The sequence below is a fragment of the Canis lupus genome, chromosome 30 (genome assembly GCF_011100685.1).
Source record: "Canis lupus familiaris isolate Mischka breed German Shepherd chromosome 30, alternate assembly UU_Cfam_GSD_1.0, whole genome shotgun sequence".
NCBI classification, from domain to species: domain Eukaryota; kingdom Metazoa; phylum Chordata; class Mammalia; order Carnivora; family Canidae; genus Canis; species Canis lupus.
The window spans coordinates 21917261-21937163 of record NC_049251.1 but is presented as its reverse complement, the minus strand read 5'-3'; the positions used below and the strand labels follow the sequence as shown (position 1 = coordinate 21937163).

At 33.6% G+C, this 19903-nt stretch overlaps 1 protein-coding gene across 11 annotated transcripts in view; it reads right to left on the bottom strand.

Annotated features, from left to right (window-relative positions):
- Positions 1-19903, bottom strand: part of TEX9 (testis expressed 9) — a 196377-nt gene that overhangs the window by 21568 nt on the left and 154906 nt on the right. For 9 of the 11 annotated variants that reach the window (XR_005381691.1, XR_005381692.1, XR_005381693.1 and 6 more), the window contains 6 exons: positions 18519-18564; positions 17714-17796; positions 15880-16058; positions 12719-12801; positions 12122-12295; positions 1023-1157 (listed from right to left, as the gene is read on the bottom strand). Coding sequence is in view for 8 of the 11 variants with exons in the window: in XM_038580494.1 (XP_038436422.1) it covers positions 1023-1157; positions 12122-12295; positions 12719-12801; positions 15880-16058; positions 17714-17796; positions 18519-18564 (700 nt within the window). In the remaining 3 variants the exon portion in view is untranslated. Of the gene's footprint in view, positions 1-1022; positions 1158-12121; positions 12296-12718; positions 12802-13749; positions 13835-15879; positions 16059-17713; positions 17797-18518; positions 18565-19903 lie in introns of those variants that run through there. The other 2 variants (XM_038580497.1, XM_038580501.1) reach the window with 2 other exon arrangements.

The window sequence follows — 19903 nt, the reverse complement described above, 5'->3', positions numbered from 1 at the left end:
GCTAATTATTGGCAAGTTATAAAGATGACTTCCTCATTCATTTAATAACTTCTGTTAATAAATCTCCAATATACCATCATCGATGGCTCTTGAACATGAACACAGTCTGATTACACAGTACAAACTATCTCACAGAAGATATCTCAAAACTCTGTAGTCACGGTCACATTTTGCCTCTGTTAAATATGTTGGAGGATTTATCAAGTTCAGTCTAGTTTTATGTCCTATTAAGTGCTGTTAGTTTATTGGAAATGTATCATCTGTGTATGTAACAAAGGTGGCTCCTAACTTCATCAAGCCTCTGTTAAGTGTAAATTATTCAGTATTATCCAAAGGGAGAGATTCCAATGGAGCATCACTTTTAGGTTGACATAGAACCAAAATCGAATTAGTCAAAATTTATAGAGTATGCAAACAGTTTTCATACACAACGATATTTGAGCCTTCATTTATTCAACAGTTATTTCAGGCATTGAGCGTTAATTCTATACCAATCATTGGCTAGATACTGGGATACAACAGTGATTATCAAAATGTTGTCTCAGAACCAGTGGCATCAGCATCACCAGGGAACTTGTTAAAACTGCTTATTAAAACTAGTTTAAAACAGGCCTCACCCTAGACCTACTAAATCTGAAACTCTGGGTGTGGGGCCCAGCAATCTGTCTTAACCAGCCTTCCTGATAATTCTGATACATGCTCAAGTTTGAGAACCACTGCCCTATAAAGTAGCCCTTTGCATTATATTAGAAAAGTGAGTAAAGAAGAGAAGGAAATGGATTTGAGATACAAAAGAGACTCTTTCCTACCATTTGTACCCAGAGATTAGAAAAATGTCTGGCATATAACATGGGCACACAATAAAGATTTGTTGAAAATCACATAACAATAATGAATGTGCTTCTGAAAACAGAAATGTTCACATAACATTAAGAATTAAAATTTAAAAACTATTATTTTTGACTCTTGCGAAAAAAGTTACCAAAGGTGATCATTACCAAAACTATTCAATTTTTCCATACCTTGTTATTTTGCCTTGATTTACTTAACTCCAATTTGTACTTTTCTGCCTCTTCTAGAGCTCTATTCAACCGAACTTCTGTAGCACTTTGGCTAGTGGCAGCCTGTTTTTGTAGTCTTCTTTTACTTTCTAATTCCTATATGGTAAAAGAGATATATGGAACATTTATACGTTCCCTCTATTATTCTGCTTTTCCATTTCCATATTCCTTGCTTTCTCCCAAATTTTACACACACACATACACACACACCTCAAAGGCTGGGGGCTGAGCAATGAGTGAGAGGTCTCTGGGAATTCTTACCCTGAATTGGTATTAGACAGATATATCCTTACAGATGTAGTCAAGAATTAGGCTTTCAAATTACTTTTGTTTGGAATGTTCTATCTCTTTTTATATAGTATAGAGATCCTCTATATTTATTTTATAAGCAACTCTTTGTACCTATAGTTCTTCCTTTGGGAACCTCCTCATAACAACTATGTAAGGCACAAACTCTCATAAATACTGTGTTTGTATAAACCCAACAAAGTATATCATATAAGAAATATTTGTTCAAGGGATGCCTGGGTGGCTCAGAGGTGGAGCGTCTGCCTTCGGCTCAGGCCGAAGATCTGAATCTTCCGAATGATCCCGGGGTCCAGGATCGAGTCCTGCGTTGGGCTCCTTGGGGGGAGCCTGCTTCTCCCTCTGAACTACATCTCACCTCTCTCTCTCTCTCTCTCTCTCTCTCTCTACTACATCTCACCTCTCTCTCTCTCTCTCTCTCTCTCTCTCTGTCTCTCATAAATAAATAAATAACATTTTTTTTTTAAAAAGAAATATTTGTTCAAAACAGAGCATTCTACATTAGCCTTACAGGGCAAATTCCAACTCTTGAGCAAAAAAATCATGTTATAGGTTAATGTTCCACATCTTGGGGTAGATTTAGACTTGTATGTCTGCAAATATTCTAAGGGATGCTGTCACAGAGAGTCTACAGGTCTGAAGAAACATGACATGTAGAATAAACCCCAAACTCTACCATTATCTGGCACTATAATCTTATCTCCTGCAAGATGTTACCCTTCAGATATATCAGCAGTATATGGAACTCTCCCAAACAGCTATGATGTTTCTTGTCTCTGAGCCTTTGCTTATCTCATGCTCTTCCTTCTGCCTTGATCCTTCCTCCCTGCTCATTTTTACCTGGCCAGCACCTATTCATCCTTTAAGACTCAATGAGGGATGTACATGAGGGTTTGACCTCCACCAGGAAGCCTTCCCTCATTCTCCTTCCAGGCTGAATTAGGCACCCTTTCTTCAGAGCTTCTACATCTTGACACACATATATCACAGTATCTGCTGTGCAGAACTGAAACTATTCATTTACTTCATTTTCCACATTATTAATGTAAGCTCATTGAGGATAGAAATGGTCCTAATTTCTGTATTCCCAGAACTTTAGGGGCACAGAGGAGGCACTAATGACATGTTTATTCAACTGAATTTATTTTGTAATACTTAACTCACCCTTCTTTGCATCCCCTACCATGTCTAGTACAGAGCCTTATATACAACAGAGATTCAATAAATATTATGGAATTGAAATGATGCAATTAAAAATATAGTTGTCTGTTTTCTTCCTTTATAAATTTTTTTCTCCTGGCTGTATCACTGTTTTATTTGAAAACTGATCTCCCTGGCCCTAAGTAATTAAGGGCAAAACAAAACAAAACACATGCTGCTCTTTATGTAGGTTTCTAAACAAATCAAACTGTGTATGGATACCATCTGCTATCACCAGCCTTCTTCACAGCTTTGTGGGTGGTAGCTACAGTAAAAGCAAGCTTGATTTATCTCACTGTTCACATGGAAAAGGCAGAGATTCTTATTAGCTACAAAGTCCACAATTCTAGCTGCCTCATTTTAGCCTCTTCTCCAAAGAATATGAAGATAAATCTTTGCCCTTCTCTTTCCTGCTGGTGACTTTGTAACCTACTTCACAGAAAAATGAAAACCATCCTACACCACATTATGTTCCTTTAACGGTGAATCAATATGGCTCCTTCTTGGGAGAAGTGAAAAAGAAAAAAGGCATTAGAAAAGTAAAATAGGAAATAAAGTATTCCCAAATGAACAAATCCACTAAGGAAAGGGAAAACCTACCAAAAACTTGAAAACATTTATTTTTTTGAAAACATTTATTTTTAATCACATTCAAGTATTTTGTAATTTACAAAGTAGACAAGATACCAGTATTTTTTATGATACCTTATATGCTAAAAATAGTAAAGCAAATCTACTGTTTCCAAAAAAAATAAGCAGTTTACATGTTGTTAAAGACAAATTTTAGGAAAGACCTTAAGCCCTGAATTTTATTTTAGCCTTTTTTAAGAGAAAAATTTAAACAGCTTAAAGAAATTAAAAACTCACTTAAAAGCTCAAATACTAGGAGATCCAGGAAGAAATAATTTGCGAACCTCTCTTAACTTTTAAAGCATTCATAAAGCACTGGGAGAGGGCAAGAAAAGAGAGAGGTATTGTATCAGTAACCACAGCACAGGATAAAAATGGTAGTAAATGCTTTAAGAGTAACACAAATTGTCACAGTAATTCAGAAGAGGAATAATCAGATGAGAATAAATGATCAGATAAGGTTTTAGAAAAAAGTGCTAAGATACAAAAAGCAATGAACATGGAGTCAGAGAACCTATGAGCTGTGGTAGACTCAGTTCCCATATCTAAAATTGGTAGTAATGATATCTGTATCTACTTACTTCTTCAGCACATTTATCAAGCATTTACTGTGTGCCAGGTACTATTCTACATAAATGATGGGCACATGAAATTAAGAATATATACAATGGATAATTATATAAATATAATTATATATATATATATATATATATATATATATATATATATATATATATATATATATGCACCATGAAACTTAAGCTGGGGAAAAGGGAATAAAGAGCTAGGGGAAGATGCAGATCTATATAATAAAACCATATGACTACACACAACTATCATATGTATGTGATCGCAATTTGTAAACTATACAATATTAAACGAAGATAAGGACCATTAAAATTATGGCTTTGCAGGATACATACAGACAAAAATTTAAAAGCTTCCTTTGCAAGATAAGGACTTGAAGAAATTAAGAAAATGCTTTTGAGGCGCTTTGCTACAGAAACAAAGAACAAAGCATCTTTAAAAAATGACACAAACCTCGATTTTAGCTGGAGTGAAAGAAAAAGAGAGCAGACTTTTTTTTTTTAAGTGAGTTACTAGTGATAGGCATATTTGTGTGACATAATCCATGGTCAGAGAACTTGTGGAATGTACCTACTGACTATAATTTGACCCGCCCCCCCAAAAAAACCCAAACACCCAAAAAACCCTAAAACAAAGATTTAGGCTTCTACTCATGATGAAATAAGAACCTAAGATAAAAACACAATGTAAACTAAAGAAAATAGACAAAATGTGTTATATAACTATTTAGAGATAAAGGAAAACAGTAGGATTATGACTCCTGAGAGAAGACAAATAAATGGAGTAGTGTTACAATCACCCCAGCATTCTGCCTGGAGGCAATGTCCACACTGTGGGTATAATGTGGAGAAAATACAACAGAGCCGAGGTCTGCTAAGTTGAGGGACAGAGATGGAAGCTGGAGGAGACCGAGGCCCCTAGAATTTATGAGAAGGGTTCAAGTAGGAGGAACTCCATTAGGAGGGAGCTTCAGGAATCTACACAGGATATCCTTCCAGTATACTGAGGACGAGGCTGCACCTACATACAGAGAAACCCAACAAGGCCAGCAAAGAACAATCAAGGAATGTAAACAGAACAATGCAAACATAGTTCACACAAGGAAGGATGACATCTGATCTTTAACCTGACAGAAAGGAGAGAACTTAGTGATCATCTGAGGCATTCAGTGGAGATTCTGGAAGGTCTCTTTAAGGGAAGCCTTAGTGGTACAGCTGAACTATTCCCCGACGCTACTCTAGACACATCCCAGCCAAACTTAAAAACAGGTCTCAAAGGGACTAAACTGGCAAATAACTACCTGTGTTCAAAGAGCACACTAAACACAAGCACTCAACAATATAATATTCACAATGTTTAGCATTCAGTATAAAATCCCTAACCAAACCAAGAAGCAGGAAAATGTGACTGATATACAGAAGAAACAGTAGTCAATAGAAACAAATCCATAAATGAGAAATATGACAGATCCATCAGACAAAGCTGTCAAAACAGCTATTTTAATTATATATGTTAACATAATGAGGACATTGAGAATATAAAAGAGAATCAAATGGAACTTCCATAGATGAGTAATGTATCAAAATGAACATTTCACTTGGTTAAGAATAAGGGCATATTAGACACTGCAAAGAAAAGATCAGTAAACTACTGAAGACATAGCAATAGAATCTATCCAAATAAAAAAGGCTAAAAATATTAGTGACCTAATATCACTGATATATTTTAAGTGTAATAATATCAAGCAGTCTAAGAGAAGTACAATTGAAGTTTCACATAGGGGGAGGGAGAGACGGGATAAAGAAAAAATATTGGAAGAAATAATGGCCAAAATTTTCCAAATCTGATGAACACTATAAACCCACAGATTCAAAAAGTTCAACAAACTTCAAGCAGAATAAACACACTCCTTACACAAAACTAAGAAACACATCATTATGAAATTGCTGAAAACCAGTAATAAAGAGAATGTCTTGAAAGCAAAGATAAAAGATAGAAAAATACAGAGTAGAAAGAAAAGATTTACTGTGAACTTTTTGTCAGAAATGACATAGCCCAGAAGACAATGGAATGATATCTTTAAAGTACTAAAAAAAAGACAGAAAGTTTTAATTGATAATTCTGTATCTAGTGGAAAATATCCTTAAAAAATATAAGGGTCCAACCACACAGAAGCACATACAAAACTAGTGAAACCCAAATAATGCCTGTGGATTACACCAATGTCAGTTTCCTGGTTTTGATATTATACTATCATCATGTCAGATGCTATCAATGAGGGAAACTGAGGTCTAAAGGACCTCTCTGTTATTTTTGCAGCTTCCTGTGAATCTATAATTTTCAAAAAAAAAAATTCAGTAAGGAAAAATATGGTCTTTTTTCAAAGAAACAAACACCAGAATCAGTGACTACCAAAGGGCAGCACAAAAACTGAAAGGGTAGTTATTTCAAGCTGTCATATGGAAAAAAGAGATCTAAAAAAATGAGGAATACCAAAAATGGTAAATACAAAGGCGTTTTCATATGTCAATCTGTTTAAAATATAACCATTTAAAGAAATATTGTGAGATTTATGACACTTAAAAGTAAACATAACAAAAGTAGAAAGGAAAGGAGGCAGAAATGGAGTATATTGTTGTGAGGGTCTTATGTGTTAAAGAGTATAACATGATTGGAAGGTAGATTGTGATATGGCAAATATGTTTTTGTGTTTTATGTAATTTACACATGTAAATATGTTTTTTGAGTTAAATGGAACATAAAAATATAAAACAGAGATATAGCCAACAGTAGAGGAAAACATGTAATACTAAAAAATATTCAATTCAGAAGAGGAAAAAAGTAATAAAACAGAGTTAGAAAAAAACAAAAAACAGAAAAATAGTAAGATGACAGTTTTAAATCTGATCAAAAAATGCATTAACATAATTGGCCTGAACATCTCAATAAAATAGAAACACCACTGAAGTGGATGAAAAAGCAAAAGCCAATTATATGGTGGCTACAACAAACCTATTCTCAATATAAAGGCAGATGAAAAATAAAAAGTTGAAAAAAGATATACCAAGCAAACATGAAACATAATGAAGCTGGAATTACTACAATATCAGGCAGAGTAAGCAGACTTTGGAACAACGAATATTATGAGAGATTAAAAATAGGGGTCATTAGTACAGATCATGCAGGCATTATAAATATAATAAAGGAATATTAAAGACAAATTTATGCCCATAAATTTAATAACTTAAATGAGATAGAAAAATTTCTTTAAAAACACAAATTATCAAAACTGACCCAAAAAAGTAATAAAAAATCAGAAGAGACTCATATCCACTAAATAAAGTGAGCTAGCAATTAGAATCCTTCTAAAAAGAAAACTCCACTTCACATGGTTTTATTGATGAATTATATACTACATATAGATCAATGATCATACAGAGATCTATGTAGCAGAATAGTCCAGAAACTGACCCACATATATAGTCCATTTTCTACACAGGTGCCATGGTAATTAAATTGAGAAAGAATACTATTTTCAACAAATGTTGATTGTCTGAAAAATAAACCTTGACCTTACCCTCATGCCATATACAAAATTAACCTGAAAAAGGTTACAGATCTATTTATATATGCATGTACACACACACACACACACACACACACACACACACACACACAGGATAAAACCATAAAACTCCTTAAGAATACATGGGAGAAAATCCTCATGACCTTGGACTGGGCAAAGATTTCTTAAATAGTTGATTAAAAAAGCACAAACTAGAAATAAAATAAAATACTGGAATTCATCAAACTTTAAAATCATCTTTTGAAAAATGCTGTTAAGAAAAAAAGCCAAGTAAGACTGTGAGAAACTCTTCACTATATATTCTACCAAAAGAATTATATAAGGAAACATAAGGAATTCCTATGTCAATTCAATACTTTTTTTTAAAAGGGCAAAAGGAATAGACAAAAGAAGATATATGAATGGCCAATAACATGAAAAAATGTTCAAGATCAATAGTTATAAAATACAAATTAAACCACTATGAGATACTAATATGCTGCCCCTCTGGAATGGCTAAAATTCTGAAAGACTGACAATACCAAGTGCTGATGAAGATCAGACTAACTGGAACTCTCCTATATTGCTAGTGGGAATGAAGAATGGTACAATCACTCGGAACAGTTTGGCAGTTTCTTTTTTTTTTTAAGATTTTATTTTTATTTATTCATAAGAGAGACAGAGAGAGAGAGGCAGAGACATAGGCTCCCCATAGGGGAGCCTGATGCAGGACTGGATCTCAGGACCCTGGGATCACGCCCTGAGCCCAAGGCTGACTGACGCACAACCACTGAGCCACCCAGGCAACCCAGTTTGGCAGTTTCTTATGAAGTTAAACATACACTTTCTGTAATACTCAGAAATTCTACCCTTAGGTATTTTTCCAACATCACTGGATGTGCCTATACAAAAACATGTGTCTCCATAAAAACTTGTATATGAAAATTCATAGTGTCCTCATTTCTAATAGTTCAAAGCTAGAAACAACAGAAATGTCTACAAATTGATGGATAAACAAAATTCAGTACATCCATAAACAAACATTACCCAGCAATACAAGGGAATGAACCACAAAATATGCAACAACATTAATGCATCTCAAAATCATTATGCTGAACAAAAGAAGCCAGGCATAAAAAAGTACATACTTATGATTCCATCTGTATGAAACTGTAGAACAGGGAAAACTAATCTGTAACGAAGGAATGCAGATCAGTGAGTAGATGGGCCATGGTCAGAGGTCAGAGATTTGGGGGAAGGAAGACAAAGGAAATTTGGAGGAAGTGCAGTGATGGTTATAAGGATATGCTATTTTGCCAAAGCTCAATGAACTGCACGATTAAAACAAGTAAATTTAATTGTATTTATTTCTCAATAAAGTTGATTTTAAAATAGATTAACTGAAAAACAAAATTCAATGCTGCAATAAAATGTTTTGTTTTTGTATTTTAGAAATGGCTCTACCTGTTAGTATAATAGTTGTAGTAGTTTTTAAATAGTTGGCTTTTATAGGTTTATAGAAGCAGCTCCATCAAACTCAAGCTCTGTTTTGCATTTCTATCAAATGTACATTGAGAGGTTTTTTGTTGTTGTTGTTGTTGTTGCAGACAACAACAATTCTGTTGTTGCAGAATTAGCCAAAAAAAAAAAAAAAGACTCAATCCATGAGAGTTGTTACACCTCTCTGTCTGGTAGGTAGATAAGGATTCAAGCTGGGAAGTTCAGAGCTAATGAAAAGTCATTATAATAAAAATCTTCAGAGAGTTGATGTATCATAATAGCTTAGAAGACTCACTGTGAACCAAAGGTTCAAATATTTAGCTCTCAACAGCAGTGAGATTTTGGAATAGTAGACCACTTAATTTTAAGGAGTTGGAGAAAGAGTCTACATGATTTGTGGAAAGAACACAGACTTTGGAGTCAGACAAACATGGCTTGAATACTGCTCTGCCACTATCTGTATGACCCTGGGCAATTTGCTTAACCTATTAGATTCAGTCTCTTTCTATAATATGTTTTGCCTGACACATAGTACTCAAAAAAATATTAGTTCCATTTCTGCCATACAAAGGTGGAGTTATAATCATATGTGGTCTTTTGAGAATATTAATCTATTGACAGAACATAGGATACAATGGATAAGGAAAAGAGAAAAGACATAAAATAATCAGTGGGGAGGATTCAGAAAGAAGATAATAATAGCTTGAATCAAGAAGGGGCAATGGAAATTGAAAAAAAAAATGAATGAAAAACATGTGAAGAATGCATAGGATTGGGTATAAAGGCCAAGAAGAAGAGAATCAGAGATGTAGGCAAGGTTTCAGATTATGTGAAATGATCCTGATGACAGGACCAGAAACTTGTCTGCATGATGACAAATGATAAAGTATCATGACAAATTAAAACTCTGGTTTCCCAGATACAATGTTTTTTTCTTAGAACACTGGTCTATAACTTTTAGACTAACAAATATAATATGAACCATATATGAAATTTAAAATTTTCTAGTAACTACTTTAAAAAGAAGTAAAAATAATTTTAATACTATACTTCATTATATATATCTATACTTCATTTATCCCAATATATCTAAAATATTTCAATATGTAATCAATATAAAAAGATTCTCTTTTTAATTCTTTATTGTTATTAAGTCTTCAAAATCTGGTATTTATTTTAAACTTATAGCATGTCACAATTTGGAATAGCCACATATAGTGAGCTACCATATTGGATAGCACTTTCTGCTACTAGATACTGTAATTAATTTTTATTTCCGGACATATAGGTAATCAAAATGTGGTACATCCATTCAATGTTATACTTCTCAGCATTAAAAAGAACAGATTTCAACATGGATTAACCTCAATTGCTTTATGCAAGTGAAAAAAGACTCAAAAGCCTACAAGTTATTCTATGTGATTCTATTTACATGACAATCTGGAAAACGCCAAAATGTAAGAACCAAAACCAGATTAGTGGCTGCCTTAGACTCCAAGTATGCAAAGGATTTGACTAAATTCACAAGGGAACTTTTGGGGATGGTAGAACTATTCTATATTTCAATTATGGTGATAGTTATATGACTATGAATTTGTCAAAGCTCACAGAACTGTATACTTAAAAAGGGTGATTTACTGTACACAAATCTTATCTCAATAAATCCAATGTTTAGAATTTTTTTTACCAGAAGATAATGCTAATTATACAAGACTAAAATGTTCAAACATATGCTCTTTTATATGAACACACTAAAGAAAAATATAGTAATGAAGACATAATTTCCTACTTCCTAAATCTCTTATAATACATAATTTTTATCCTAAGTCTTACAAAGTAATACCATACAGTATGCTTTATTTTATTATCTCAACGGCACAATATAAAATTTTTGATAGCTTATTTAAAATGTATTATCCCCTTAGATTTGATACCAAAAGCACAAATAACCAAAGAAAAATTAGATACACTGGATTTCAAAATTAAAAAATTTTGTGCGTCAAAGGTCACTGTAAAGAAAGTGAAGAGACAACCGAATGAATGGGAGAGATATTTAGAAATCTGTATCTGGTAAGGGACTTGTATCTAAAATATATAAAAAAACATTTACTACTCAAGAATTTAAAAGTTCCAATTTAAACAATAAGCAAAGAATCAGATATTTCTCCGAAGAAGACATACAAATGGCCAATAAACATATGAAAAGATGCTCAAAATCTTTAGTTATCAGAGATATGCAAATCAATATGACAAGATAACTTTACATGAGTAGATACCTAGAATCAAAAAGATAATCTGGGATCCCTGGGTGGTGCAGCAGTTTAGCACCTTCCTTTGGCCCAGGGCTCCCGGTGCATGAAGCCTGCTTCTCCCTCTGCCTGTGTCTCTGCCTCTCTCTCTCTCTCTCTCTCTCTCTGTGACTATCATAAATAAATAAAAATTAAAAAAAAAAAAGATTATCTAACATGTGTTGGTGAGGATGTGGAGAAAACAGAACCCTTACACACTGCTGGTGGAAATGTACAAACAGTATAGCTGGTTTGGAAAAGAGCTGAGTGTTTTTCATAAGGTTAAACACAGGGTAACCATATGATCCAATGATTCTACTGTTAGGTATATACACAAGACAAATGAAAACATATGTCCACACAAAAACTTATATGTTAATGTTCATAGCAGCATTATTCAAAATAGTCAAAAAGTAGAAATAAAACAAATATCCATCATCTGATAAAGAAATAGATGTGTTATATCCATATAATGGAATATTACTGTATAAAAAGGAACGAAGTACTGGTATGTACTACAATGTGGATGAACCTCAAAAACATTCTTAAACGAAAGATATCCCAAAATATCTCATATTGTATAATTCTGTATATATGAAATGTCCAAAATAGGCAAATCTATCAACAGAAAATAGAAGTTGCCTAGAGATGGAGGGGACTAGGGGAAGGTTAGGATACGGTGGCTCAAGGGTACAGAATGTCTTTTTGGGGTGATGAAAATGTTCTAAAATGATCGTACTGACAGTTGCACAACTCTGAATATGTTAAAAGCCACTAAATTGTATACTTTAAAAGGGTGATTTGTATTATCTGTGAATTGTATTTCAATAACGCTATTAAAGAATATTCTTATATTGGAAGACATTTTAGTAAATACTAACAAAATAACTGAACAAATAAAAGTAGTGCCTTCACAAACATGTAAACTTTAAAGTTTTATAGTATCTTTAACATTAGGTCCAGAAAAATAGCAAAATTATTACCTTTTCTGCTGAAGATAGCTGTTGCTGTAATCCATCACATTTTTTGTTTAGCTCTTCAAAAAGAGTTTTATATTTTTCTGTTTGAGACTGCTGCAAATTAATTGTTCGCTGCTGTCTCATACAATCTTCTTCAAAGTTTTTTATTTGTGACTTTAAATTCTGAATTTCATTTTCCTATAGTTATGATATTATACATTATGTGAAAAAATGCACAAGGTTTAGTATCAAAACAAAGCAGTAAAAAAGGAGCTTCATATGATTTCAGATATTTATATTAAAAAAAAGATATTTATATTCATTTCACAAAGAAAAACAAATTATATTCCATTTTCATCTTCAAAAATGGAAGTGAGATATTTTGTGTTTAATAGCTTACATTTGTAAATCTTACACAGAAAATTCTAACTGCTAACAAGTATTTAAAATTCTTTAGCCCAGTGAAAATTCAGTATTTCAGAATAAAAGTTGAGTATTTATATATAATTTAATTCAAAATTTAACAGTAAATTATACCTCAATGAATATATTTTTTAAATAATTGAAACTGCTACTAAAATATCTTTGAATATTAGAGAATTTATTTTGAGAGGTTTTTACCTTTTTATTACATTCATATACAACATTATCCAATTCTTCCTGCATAACACGGAGTTTGGCCTTTAGAAATCTGTTCTGGGCTTCTGTGGATTTAAATAATTACATTTATTGCCTTTCACTGAATCTAAGATGCCATCAATTACAAGATAGATCATTATTTCACGAGGAATAAAATGTTCAAGATGGAGAGTTTATCAGGAGATCCTTGTTTGAGAATACTAAAGATACTAAATACCCCCACTGTAAAGATAAATGAAAAACAAATCCACCCAGTGAAAAGGAATTGTCCACATCTCAACCTGGAACTGAGTAAAGAAGGAAAAACAACAAAAACCTCTCCTGAGAATCTGAACCACAAGCTAGTACTCACGTTAAGTTTGCAGACTGAATTAGTCTTTACCAAGGTGGTCCAAAATACCTCAGTCAGAAAACTTCAAGTGATTTCAGGTTGGTAATGTCCCCAAGTGTTTGGCAGAAGCACACATAAAACCTCTCTAGCAAAACTCAACTTCAATCTCAGCCACTGTGATTATAAAATACCAGTGACTGTAATATATATCCCGATTTCACAGAAGTTAAAATGTAATCTATGTGTCATAAAAGCAAAGAATTACGCTAATGATGTACTGCTGAAGCTTTCTCCACAACCCCTAAAATCTGCCTTTGGTATTTCATCACTACCTAAAGTTCTTTATTCAACAGTATCAGTAGTAAATCTTTGATGTTTCTCTAACTATATAACAAAATAAAGTGAAAAGTGAACTTAGAACTCACTCCACAATTCATTCAAGCATTCATTCAAAAAATATACATTAAGTTTCTATAATGTTCCAGGCATAGTAGGGATAAGACAAGCTTTGCCTTCACGGATCTTATCTTGAATAAACACCTGGAGTTGCCTCTGAGAAGTCATTAGGATATATCCCAACAGAGCACAAAACATCTCCATACATACTTCCTGTTACAAAGCTCTTATTAAATGCTCCCAGTGTTACCATGGAGCTGATTAACAATGACTGGCTCTACTTCACCTAGAGCTCTCTAGCCTCAACTCTCCTTCAAGCCTCTCATGTCACTCCAGGTTAGCACAGTATAGAAGGGAAATGATGCATTTAAAAATGTGAAGTTTGCAGGAGCTCGTCTCTAAAAAGAAAGGAGAAAGAATAGTCTTACAAAGCAGTATATACTATTAAATTACTTTTTCATCTTTTCCTCTTGCCCATAACAGCCATTCAGGCAATCATCTGGAACAAGAGAAAACTCCCCAGAAGGGGGGATAGCTTAGCCAAAGATTCTGGTAAGAGAAGACAGGGAGGCAAAGTGGCAGAGAGGACATTCAGCAATAAAAAGAAAATAGCAATTTCAGGTGGTCCGTCTGTACTGGTTCTGTGTATCTAAGAGCAGGAATATTGTCCCAGGGCCATGGTGACTATGTACTGAAGAATAGTCAACATGTGATCACTGTGTCCTTGAAGGCATCTTGACAGAGACATACAGGCAACTTCCTGCTTCACTTTCCTTCTCTTCTGAAGAGTACTCCCAGAAAGCTTTGATAAGTCAGTAAAGGTAATAAATTTACAAATGAATAGCTCATTTATGACTGACTAGCATGCAGCACAATAGTCATTACGCATATGTTATGGTTTTCACAGAATCAAGAGAATTTTTTTTTTTTTTAATTTATGATAGTCACAGAGAGAGAGAGAGAGAGAGAGAGGCAGAGACACAGGCAGAGGGAGAAGCAGGCTCCATGCACCAGGAGCCCGATGTGGGATTTGATCCCGGGTCTCCAGGATCGCGCCCTGGGCCAAAGGCAGGTGCCAAACTGCTGCGCCACCCAGGGATCCCGAATCAAGAGAATTTTAAAGATAAATCTTATGACCATCTAATACAAACTGATAAATTTTGAAATGAAGAAAATGCTATTACAGAGGGGCTAACTGGCTTGCCTGAAGTCACAATTATAGCTTAGTATTAACCATGGTCACATACACTCAATTGTCTTAGTCTTTATTTACAAAAGCATAAGTGGCTTCTCATAAATTCAACAGTTCTAGAAATATTACTGGTAACTAAATTTTGTTTTTAGATGATCTAAACTTAGTATTATTTTTCAAAGTGATATGCAGAGAATGAATTTATAAGAAAGAAAATTACATTCATTAGAAAATTAATGATTATTTCAACTGATGCCACATCAATAATTCATTTTTTTAATTTGCACTAAGTAGAATACAGTATTCATAAATGAAAGGAATTCAAAGAAATATTGGGTTTTATTTTATTTTTTTTTAGATTTTATTTACTCATGAGAGACACAGAGAGAAGCAGAGACATAGGCAGAGGGAGAAGCAGGCTCCCTGTGGGGATCCTGATGTGGGACTTGATCCCAGGACTCCAGGATCACAACCTGAGCCAAAGGCAGACACTCCACCGCTGAGCCACCCAAGCACCAAATATTTGGTTTTAAAAGTTATTTTAATGTGGGGTATCTGGGTGCCTCAGTCAGTTAAGAATCCAACTCTTGATTTAGTTGTGAGGTGGAGCCCTGCATCGGCCCTGCTTAAGATTCTCTCTCTCTCTCTCCCCTTGCCCCAAACTCCCCACCCAAAAATGATAAGCTATGGGGCATTTTAACCTTAGTTTCTTGAAAAGTGGTCAATGAAACCAATACCATATAGTCTTCTTTTTTTAAGATTTATTTATTTATTTGAGGGTGGTGGGGGTGAGAAGAGGCAAAGGGAGAGGAAGACAACCTCAAGCAGACTCCCTGATGAGTGGAGAGCCTGACATGGGGCTCAATCCCACAAACCTGAGATCATGACCTGAGAAGAAATCAAGAGTCAGATGCTTAACCAACTGAGATACCCAGGTGCCCCCCATATAATCTTTTACTCTTTATAACAGAAAATATCAAATATACATAGAAGTAGAGAGATGAGGTCAATGAGAAACGACTTCCCATCACCCATTTTCAACAATTACTGACTCATTACCCTTTTTATCTATAATTCCACTCACTACTCCTACCATGTCCCACTAGATGATTTTGAAACAAACACAAGATATCACAATACATTTTTTAAATACAAGAAAAATAGTTCCCAAATATCTTTTTCTATGTAACGGTGATACAAGGATAAAAATAAAAGAAAACTTACCTGTTCCAATGTCGTTACTAATGCCACAAAAAATATCATCATCTATATAATCAGGTATGCCTTCTTCCTCCAGTTGCCCTTCAATTTTGCTAATTGTTTTTGCAAGAGAAAAGTCTGAGAAATCTTCCGGAATAGCAACATCATTGGCAACATGTACATCAGGGTATTTCAATTTTATACTATAAATAAATGAATAAATAAACATACACACATATATATACACACTCATATATACAATGTTAATATGCAAAGGAGATATGACTTTTTTTATTCAAATAACAAAGATCAAAATTATATTAATTTTAAATTTATGATGAAATCTACAATTGATACTTCCAAGGATGATATTATAAAAAAACAATTAGTTGACTTTCAATTTTTATGAATCACACAGCTTCAGAGCTAGAGAAGGCTTTTACGAGGCCAGTTCATCTAGACATTGCCTCCAAACAAGTAAACATAAAAACTAGGAGGGTTGTGCCTCCCAGATCAAATCCATTCTGTGGCTTTTAAACTACATGCTGCTGAGGAAGAACTGTATAAAGTGATATTGCTTATAGCCCTAATTCTGTAAACAAAGAATACCTCTATAGAAAAAATCAGAATGAACAATTATTAGATCAATCAAAATCAACTTTTTTTCCATCTAAAGAAACATATACTCGCCAGAATCAAAGTCAATAAAAAAATGAGATTTGATTTTCTTAACAAGGGAAGAAATATGAAATAAAAATCACTAGTAAAGGCATTAAGGAATGGGCCAGCTCTAACCCATCAAGTTTATGGTTCTGAAAGCCTTATTTTTAACGTTTTACTTAAAGCCTAACTTACTTTTTAACAAACAAGCAAAACCTTCAGAATTCTATTTAGAAAAATAAACTTTTCTTTAAAAAGTAATGCTGACGTCTGAAAATAAGATAACCAGTAATGTTATGTATGCAGTATATGTTCTCTTTTCTTCTATCAATCTATTTTAGATTTATTGTCTCTTCATTATCCCCTCTATTTTTCCTTTTATTCCAAAAGCAAAAAAGTTATTTAGCCAATTAAAAGACACTAACATTAAGAAATATTTTTCCAGGATTATAATGCAACGATCAGTCTGAGTAAGTAAGACATTTAATAAAAAGAAGCTGGTTGGTATAATCCATTGCAGGAGTGACTTTCCTTCTCTAGGTCTCCTATCCTAGAGAGCCTCTTCAGTCCCCTTTTTCAAGCTTAAAATACTAACAGTCTTGAATTCTTTTTCACCAAAAGCAATAGAATGCAAATTATAGTGATCCTATAGTCTTAGAGCACACCAAATCACTCTGTATGTCAATATATATACAATAATGTATAGTTCTATTAAATGCTCAAAAAAGTAGACGAGCCTTAGTTCTAAGAAAATATCTCAATTAACAAAAATTTGAAATGTGGTGATTTTGCTTAAGAGAACATAATATGGGGATGCCCGGGTGGCTCAGTGGTCAAGCGTCTGCCTTCAGCCCAGGGTGTGATCCTGGAGTCCCGGGATCAAGTCCCACATTGGGCTCCCTGCATGGAGCCTGCTTTTCCCTCTGCGTATGTCTCTGTGTCTCTCATGAATAAATGAATAAAATCTTTATAAAATAAAAGAGAGAACATAAAATGCTTAGTAACTGCTGCAAGACATTTCTGAGCAGAACATGTTTTAAAATTATTGAATGTAGATAAGATATATACAATGTAAGGTATAAAAAGATCTGGAGAAACAGCTTTATAATTAAAACGATGAAAAAGAAAAAAATAATTAAAATGATGGTACTGTCAATCATAAGACTAAAAAAGGAAAGTAATACTGTTAAAACTGTACCTTGAATTTGCTCTCCTTCCTTTATTTGCAGAGTGTCGTTTGTTTTGAATCTTATTTACTGCATCAACATTTTTGGTCTTTGGCTACATCAAAAGAATTTAATTATTGATTGGTTAGATTCTAATCATTTGCCATAGAACGCAATTTTGTAATACACAGAATTCTATTGAATTAATCAATTTGTATTTTAAAGAATTCCAGATTGTATAGCTATAAAATATAGGTATTATTATCACCAACAGATTCAAAGATAAGGCAAATTAGCCCCTAAAATTCAAAGATATTCAGCTAGCTCCTAGAACATTAAACTTAATGTTCTGACTCATAGAATTCAGTTCACTTCACTGATTATTCCCCAGACTGGCCTTCACATATACTGTTCCCTTGGCCTAAATCCCAGTGGGTGGAGAACTTGTAGACCCCAATTTGCCCAGCACCTGCAATAGTGATCTATACACTGCAAATATTTAAATGAATTAATAAACCCTTCAAATTACCTTCTTTATATATAGATACTTTTCTTTTTTGGGTGGTAGATCTAGTGAATTGGGGCTTCAGAAAGAAAATTAAAAATGCTTAGATTACAAATTCATTTTACTTAGAATTTTTTCCAATAGTCAGTGAAATTATGAAACAAAAGAGGATTCAACTTATTTTATGAACAACATTTCATGAAGGCATCTGTTCTAAGAATCAAGGCTTATATTCTATTTCTATAGTCATACTCCTGTTTTGTTCTAATAAGTCTAAAATAACATAAATTCTGAAGAAAGTAATCACATTTACAGAAAGTTTGATTTCATACCTTAGTTTCTGAATGTAGATGAACTATCCCTTCAGACAACAGACCGCTATAGACCAAAAGTAAACATTATACATTAATAGATGATACTAAGCTGAGACACAATAAAATCCAACAGTAATTATATCTGAAAGGGAAAATAGACAACTATCAAGTAAACTTTGCTATAATTCTAGTTATGCACATGTTTATTTATTTTGGTAAGTGTCACAAACAAGAAAAGTTCTTTGGTTCAGTAATTCACCTTTGAGAAAATACACTATAATACCCACATCTCTAATAAAGTATATCACAAATTTTAACAAATGAAAATCATAAGGAGTACTGGTTACACACAGGGATTACTGATTTTACAAAATGATTCACCACAAGGCTTTTTAAGTGTGAGCCCACCCACAGTTATCCTTTGTTAATGTATTTAAATACTTGGTCAGTGTCTGTTTTCCCCATTATACTGTGAACTCCATGAGGGTAGGAATCATGTCTGCTTTGTTCACTGCTCTACACCTATAACTTGGCAAAGTACCTAGCATATGAGCTCTTAAACTGTCACTGAATAAGCATGTTAAATGCATGAGTAAATATATCTAAAGTACAACTCATTTTTATGCACAGTTTTCAAAATCTGTTTTTATTTAAAACAGGGAGTGTTTATGGGGTCTGTACTTTATGGCCCATGGGCTGAATCCACCCACATCCATTCATTTACACATTATCCATGGCTGTTTTCACACAACAGTAAAGTTGAGTAGTTATGACAAAGACTGTAAAGCCCACAAATACAAAAATATTTATTATCTGCCTCTTTATAGGAAGAGTTCGCCTACCCCTGATCAATGGTCTAGATCAGCCCCATTACATGTATTAATACTTCTTAAAACCTACCATGTTACTATTTATTGTTGCTATTAAAAAACAAACCAAAACAAGAACTCTATCATAACCCCTGAGAACTCATAACCATAATAAGGACACAAAAACAAAATTACTTTCCATCAGATGCCACCTACTCGACTAGTCATATATGTTATTTCAATATTAAATGCAAAAATATACTTAGATAATATCATATACAACCTCTTAAAGAACTAGCAACAGCTCTGGAAAGAAAAAAGGAAGCTTTCAAAATACCTTAAAATTACAGGGACTAAAGAATCATTCTCATATACAACATTAAAATGTTACCAAGTTTTATACAAATTTTAAGTGTCCTCTTTAATGGCTTTTTTATCAAATTAATATTTGCCATCTCCTTACATTTTCTGCATCTCCCACCTCCCCTCCCACTGACACACATATGTATCAGCCAAGAAACGTTTACAAGTTATTGGTCTCCTTCAGGTTTAGCAGAGTGACATTATTTTGGTAGTATTTTGACAAAAAAATGA